The 7,504-nt window shown below is 41.5% G+C and overlaps 1 protein-coding gene across 10 annotated transcripts in view; it reads right to left on the bottom strand.

The window, feature by feature from the left end:
• Nucleotides 1–1,820: 1,820 nt before the first annotated feature.
• Nucleotides 1,821–7,504, bottom strand: part of Bnc2 (basonuclin 2) — a 399,488-nt gene continuing 393,804 nt past the window's right edge. For 9 of the 10 annotated variants that reach the window (XM_040757207.1, XM_040757209.1, XM_040757210.1 and 6 more), the window contains one exon: nucleotides 1,821–5,045. In XM_040757207.1, coding sequence (XP_040613141.1) covers nucleotides 4,385–5,045 — 661 coding nt within the window. In that variant the 3' untranslated portion in view covers nucleotides 1,821–4,384. Of the gene's footprint in view, nucleotides 5,046–6,490; nucleotides 6,525–7,504 lie in introns of all 10 variants that reach the window. The other variant, XM_040757216.1, reaches the window with a different exon arrangement.

The following is a 7,504-nucleotide window of genomic DNA, read 5'->3' as shown; positions in this document are numbered from 1 at the left end:
CAAAGTAATTGAATTTGTCACATTTTTTAAAAACTCTAAGGTAACATGGTGTGGTCACATGACTCTCTCCTGTATGTCTTGTACCTTTACAACAGCAGGTGCAACACATCTTAGGACAAGTGGATTCCATTTACTGTCAGTGTAACCCCATGCCAGCAGACTTGACTCAATCAAGACTGCTCAGGTATGTTGTGTCCATCACAGTCTGATTATTGGCTTGTCTGTTTGAACTGCCAAGGGTCCCCATTCTCGTCCATTTGCCTGGCATATTATCTATGGAGGACAGAGAGGAAGAGCGGGAAGATGCCATGTTACTAGGTGGCATGTGTGGTTTCTCGAGTACAATGGGGATGCTTCTAGGACAGCCCATTCTTCATAGACTCAGAGCTTTTCTTTCCTCTTAAGAGCAACCTGTGCACTAACAGGCTGTAACTGGTTAAACAACTCTCTCCTCTTACTGGAAAGCCACGACCAAAGAAGTCACACGACTAGGACGGTGACACTGCTATGCTAGCATTGGTTTCTAAAAGGATGCCAGTCAAGTTGAGAATGAAAACGTTTATACATTTAAACCTTAAGAAAGGATCCGGCTGAGCGGGGCAGCTGCACTAAGGTTGGGGACGAGTTACACTGAGCTGGTTTCTCAACCACAATTACTAGCAGAACAAGAACAGTAGGTTCTTTTATCACACTTCCAAAGCCACATTACTTATTATCTATCTTCTTCCTTGTCCTCTTTCTCCCCACTGCATAGCATGCAGATATTCCCCAAAGTGAACCAGCCTTGCTATATTTACAAAAACATAGCTTAAAGTGATCAAAACAGCATACTTCAAAAATAGCTGGAGAACATGGGCAATGAATATTGCCTAATTATGTACCAGTGATAAAACTTAGACAAAAATCAATCAAATGGGAAAATGCTATGTGAGTAAAAACCATATTCCTATTAATTTTCAACCAGAAAAGAATGGATGTAACTAGAAGCTGCTGGGCGACAGGAAATTCCTATGAATGAATAAAGGAGCAGGAATGGGCAGAGATGAAGAGTGTGCCTGGTCAAAATGCTCATCTCCTTATCCTATCCATTTGCACATAAGCCCTGGGGCTCCCATCCTCAGGAGAAATAGTGATTAAGTCAAAGCACTGCACTCAGGCACACCCAAGAACAAGTCACACTTTGGGAGCATAACTGAACATCTCAAGATTCTACATTCCATGTGCTATATCCACCAACTTCCCCTGTCCCTTTTAAGCAAATAGGCTTTATACTGGAATATTTAGCTGTGAAGATGCCACCATAACGACTGGGCCCATGAGCAAATAAGGGCATACTTAAAGAGTGCCAACTGCTTAGGTCCTAGTACCATTTCTGACAAACAGGTACACGCTCAAGTTTCCGAGCAAGGGAACGACACTTCTTGAATCTCATTACTTCTGGACCTTTTCTAGCTGGCTATGGACATTAGCCAGGTGTGTGACAAATGACAAATGCTTGATTTGAGCCTAGGTTGCTGGCTGATGTGACTCCTCACAGCTAGGTGACTCTCTCAGAACCATTTGACATTTCACTTAACATTCAATTAAAACACACCAAACACTGATTTCATAGAGATGAATGCTTGTGTCTCTAAGAGTGTAACACTTGAAAGTTGTTCAAACATAAATGCATATTAATGTTCACAAAACAAGGTGTAGTTTAAGTCCACACACAATCTAAAAGACAATTTCCATATTTTCTGATGAGATTGTAACAATGTGTTTCAATCCTCTTTGAATCCAGACAACCGCGCAATATAGAGAATGCTAAGAGGACCAAATGTTTGCAAACAAATGTTCATTATTCTAGTTCAATCTTTCACAAACATACTGTACAGAGTCTTGTATGTTATAAAACAAAGGAACACATCTGGTTGTTCAGCTTAACATGACACCAAAATAAAGCAACTAAGTTTTGGGGAAATGAAAGGTACAAGGAAACAGAAAGTTATTACTAATTCCTCAGCTTTTTACCGTAAACATTTGTCACTTAAGAGACATTGTGTGTGATCGTTTCTTTTGTACTGTAAATGCTTTTGGTCTTTTCCTCGGTGGAACACATGAAGGACCAAGTGGACCCCATGGCATCTTCAGAAGGAGACAAAGACAAAGCTTTAGGAACACGTAGCTCATCTACAAGAGCCTACTGCTCAGAGATTCTCAAATATAAAAAAATCCGGACCCCCCAATGAATGATGCTTAATTTTGGAAAAAAAAAAATACTGTGAGGTACAATAAGTCGCACAGGAAGAATAACAGAAACATATTGACAGTTTCCTTTGGCAAATTTAACGGAAGTGAATGCTGATGTGAACACAGTAAAAAATAAAATATGAAAAATGGAAATGATATGAAAAATTGAAACAAAGGGTATTTCTAAGTTTTAAACCGTTGGGAGAAATGTTTGAGGCCATTAAATGCAAAAAAGAAATACATTCTCTATTATGTAGTTTGACAAAACTAGTGTTTACCCTCCTACCCCCAATCCCCCCAAAAGAAAAAAGATAGCAAAACCCATCCTGCAAGCACACCCCAGCAGTTCTGGCTGCGGACGAAGTCGAGTAAATACCATCATTTAGTCAGTATGCTGTGGTAGCTGAGGCTGCCGATGTGGTTAACCAGCTCAGGCAACATGTGTAAACATCAGAAACAAAACAAAACAAAAAGGTTTGGAGCAGTCTCCACCCCGCCTTGTTCTCACTCTCAATTGCTTGGTTTCAGGCTTGCTTTCACTTCTCTGACAAATTCGTGTGGGGAAACACAAAACACTGCACAGTGCGATCCTGTCTTCCCCTGGCCTTCTGCGGCTTGCTCACTTGCTCAGAGAGGAGGGCTGCTCAATTCAAGTTCAGCACGTGTTTTCAGAGCTTCCAAGAACAGCTGCTGTGAACTGGCTTTTGATTCTGTCTATTAAGCAGGCCCGAGTGCAGAGCTACTGCAGAATTTGCGACAAATGAGACAGCCATACAACAGACTAACCCAGCTCAGACTTTTTCTTCCCTTTCAAGGGATAAGGGTTAGGGCCTTGGAAATGAGTGTTCAACTCTTACTGTATTCAGCTTTGTTCCTTCAGTGAGTAATTTGCGCTATTGTGTCCTGAAATATTATCCTGCCGCTACAAAAGAAAAATGCCTTGTCTGGTTCACACCACATTGTTTTGCTTTCCTTTCATGTCATTTAACATGTATGGAGGAAGGATGCAATGTGGATTCTAACAACATTCCGCACTGGAAAGAATCACCACGTGTTTTTGTTTTGTTTTTTCTGGTGGCCAAAAAGCGGTCCTGTGGTTATGTTGAGTGACTAATTGTATTTTCTTTTCTGAAAACTTGTGCAAAGTTGGCAGTTTTGTGTTAACACTAATACTTTTTGTTTGGCATTTGTGCCTTTTACTTAAGACCAGACCATTTTTATACAAGTGGGTTTTTTTTTAAAGAAAGATACTTGCTGAAGTATGGCAACAGTTTAAGGATAAAAAGAAGCATGGGCATTACACATCCCCTTGTAGCGTCTGAGAAAAGTGCATGACTGATTTATGTACAGGACGTCTTAAAAAATCAGCTCTGTGCTTCAAAGCATGCCAGCACGTCTTATCTCTATATCTAACAGGTAGTGAAAACAAGACCATGGCTTTCTTTTTTTTTTCGTTATTTTTTGTTTTTTGTTAAAGAAAATGTGCATTAATGCTAATGAAAATGAATAGAACTAGCTAGCAAACTATTTATTTCCCGCATATCTAACAGCTGGATGTAACTGTCAAAATTAAAGAAGAGTTAAACAACAATCAATACAACTGTTTTACATCATTGGCCTCTCAAGGCTAAATATTTACAAGTGAATCTGCCATGCTTTAACTGAAGATTCTCTCAAAACCTTAGAGTTCACAAAAGACAACTATAAGAAGTTCCTTTTTGTTTCTTTTCTCTTTTTTCCCTTTTATTATTTATTTATTTACTTTTTGCAGGCAACAGTCATAGGTACAACAAAATGTCTCTTTGGAGAAGACCAAGAATTATTCTATCAAAATTGGGGCTAGTTGCACACTTTATATGTGTGCTTCTCTCTGTGTGTGTGGTGTGTTGAAAAGGGTACTTTTGTTTTTATCCCAAGTAAAAGATCCACCCTCCCCCAAAACTATAAAGGAAAAGAAAAAAATTCAAAAGCACCTAGTGTTTATCATTTTTATCTAAAGAAAAGAAAATGTATGTGTGCACAAGTGTAGACACAAAGGCATACACATGACACACACATGTGCCCCGGTACGCCGGAAGCACACACTGGCTATGGCAGTTCAAACATGTAGGCCATCTGGTGAGAGCTGGCGTCTGTAGTGTCCGTTCTGGGACTAATCTATCGAGGTGAAGGGAATGTTTTTGTGGAGATTAGGGTTCTGACTGTGCCGATTTCGGCTTCGCACAGAGGAAAACATCATGTTACAGCCCGGGACTTTACACTTGTGCATCTCTCGCAAATGCACAGTTTTGTAGTGGACCCTCAGAGTCCCCTTGTTGCTGTACATTTTGTGGCAAATGTTGCACATGATCCCACCATTGCTCCCAGACAAGCTGCTGAACATAAGAGATCCTGAAACTTCAGCCCCAAGGCTGCCGGGGAGGGTGGGAGCCTCTGCCTTGTGCGTCGACTCCCCACTGTCACTCGCCCCATCAATGTCATCAAGAAGAATCCCCTCGTCGCTGCCTGCATCGGATTCTCTGGAGGAATGGATACTGCTGCTGGACTGGAGGCTCGAGGTGGTGCTCAGGTCAAGGACCATGTAGTCCTCCGCCATGCCTCTCCCGTACCCATTCAGGTGGGAGTCTTCTGTCCCTGCGGGAGAGGAGGCATCTTCCCTGACATCGAGCCCCAGAGGGTGCTGGGCACCATAGATCTTCATCAAAAATTCATCCCGGAGGTCCTTGCTGAGGGAGGGCTGCGATGAGTCCAGGCCCATGTCATCGAGTTCTTTGGTCAACAGTTTACGATGCAGGTTTATGTTGGCACTGTGTCTAGGAAAACAAGAGGGAAGGGGAGGCGCACAGGGAGTGGGGAAGGGGGAGAAAAAGGAGAGCATTTTAAAATTGGTTCAGCTTTCATTAAGCACCAAACACACACATTCACTCCTAATTACACCACGATAAAAGCAAGCGTCCCTGACCCTCAGGACCCGGGACTGAGTGCAGGTGGGAGGTGCAGAAAGGGGAACTTTCCATTGATGCCATCTTTATGAATCAGCTCTTCAAGGGCAGGGTGGATGCAAACTCGGGCACTCTTTTCTCAATGGCTGTTCCGTTAGTGCATTAGCCACAGAGGACCTCATAGCAGATGTCTCATACATAAAGTAAGTACAGGATAATAAGCATAAAACAGGGTGAAAGAATGAAAACTCCCAATTTGTCTAAATGGAATAGTCTAACTTTACTTAAAACCAGAATAGGACAACAAATAAACCTTTTCTAGCACAGCAAATACTGGGAAAAAGATCTTCGTCTTTAAAAAATGATTTACATAATTTAGGTTTAACTTTGGAAAAATCATCTTCCTTATTCTCCTATATTTCATGTTTTCAGGTTTTAAAAAAGTCCCAGAAAATTAGTAACTTAATTTTTCTTTTGTGTGTGTGATACGAATCTTTTCTCAAACCTGTCTGGAATCCCCACCCAAATCTAATAGCTAATAGCAAAATACATTTAGTTTTTCAAAAGTTACTATATTTTAGTAGTGAACTATCTTCATCAAATAATGCTAATTTACAGTCTAATTCTTTAGGACATAATCTGATAAATTATTTTCTAAAATTGTAGCCCCTACCCCCACAAAAAAATCCAAAAGCACAACAAGTTAAAAAAAATCTAAGCACAATGGCAGAGTCCCTTCAGTTTATAAACAGAATTCCTAACTTTGACAAGCAAGAGCTTTGCTTGTGTTAAAAAAGGGTGAAATTTATTCCCAAAGCATCTACAGGGACCTCAGGTCTTACAAATCCCATGTCACTGTTTATCTGAAAACATTGCCTATGTATTATTTACACCCCCCATTGACTTTAAAGTACCCTTGGGCATATACCTCTCTCCACCTGGGAAGGCCCAGATGTTTGCCAAGTACCTAAATTGACAACTACCCTCCAAAACAACACAGTGATAAAGAAACAGGGAAACAAAATTTGTCAGCACTGGAGGCTGGACATCTTAGAGAAGTTAATTGTGATGATAGAAATGACCTAAATGGTCAGCATTAAGCTCATGAGTGGAGGCCTCCTGGTTTCAATCAGAAGTCACTCCAATTGGGAACAAGCATGGCTAAGGTTTCTAGAGAAGTGTGAGAGGTATGTGCCTCCAGGGCAAGAAAGGAGGGCAAGGGTTCCCACCTTCCCACACAAGACAATCAGCACTCTGGGTTGAGGGGCGGAGGGTGGCAGCCCTCTGCACACTGCACTTGGGAAGGCTGAGCTTACCTTGTGACAATAAGATCAGCTTTCTAATCTTTTGCTAAATCGATCACAAAAGAAAGCAAGAATGAGAGACAGAGAGAGAGAGAGAGAGAGAAAGAGGGAGAAAGAGAGAGAGAAAACAAATTCACATTCTAGACATCCAGCTTTTTAAAACTTAAACAATAAAATAGGGATTTAAAATGTGATCACAAAATTATTTTGTCATAAGTGATCATCTCATATGTTGTTGATTTTCAGATCACCTGTATAATTCCAAAAACCGTAAATCAAATCAATAAACCAAGTTCACAGCATCGGCACCATCCATGAATGAGTTCCAAACAGACGCATGCAGTGTGTGGATACGTGAACATGGATACACACAAGTTGTCCCCACAGGCCTGCTCTGACATTCCGTTTCCCTGGCGTCAGATGTCAGACGGCTCAAGTGGATGTCGCTAAGCAGAGTGCGGGAAATGCCTACTGTGAAGTCTTTATGATGACACATGGGGAGACACCACCAGAGTCAGAACAAGAAGGAACATGGAAATAGTTACACCGTGTACCACTACGCTATCTGTCAGCTGTATAAGCAGTTCACTCTTTTTAACACCCCACCCCCTTTCGTAGTTTCATAAACATACATTGAATGCAGTCTAGAACTCTGTGTTGTTTCTCCCACATCTGCAGTGAACGCTTCCTAGGCTCCCTGCTGAGTGAACAGCAGCCAGACACACAAAAGTTGCATCGAAATGGAAAAATGAGGCAGGATAAGTTAAAGTTGACGAGAGGATGTACTGGTCACCCTGATGGACACCTCTCCCGTAGGATGACTTGTGAATTACACTGATGTTACCAGGAAGGGATTTGTTCTTCACTTCTCACGTACAGCAGCAGAAGTCTGGAATCTAATTAGATGATGTACCAGCCCTCAATATCTGTCAAGCAAACGATGTGCAGAAATGTGGAGACCAGCTCTGGCACCCCCCTCAACAGTGTCCCTTTTCCGCTGTCAGCAGTACTATTGGCCTCTGTTAA

This window comes from Mesocricetus auratus, unplaced genomic scaffold, assembly GCF_017639785.1.
Source record: "Mesocricetus auratus isolate SY011 unplaced genomic scaffold, BCM_Maur_2.0 Super-Scaffold_100014, whole genome shotgun sequence".
NCBI lineage: Eukaryota > Metazoa > Chordata > Mammalia > Rodentia > Cricetidae > Mesocricetus > Mesocricetus auratus.
This window is presented reverse-complemented; position numbering and strand designations above follow the sequence as displayed.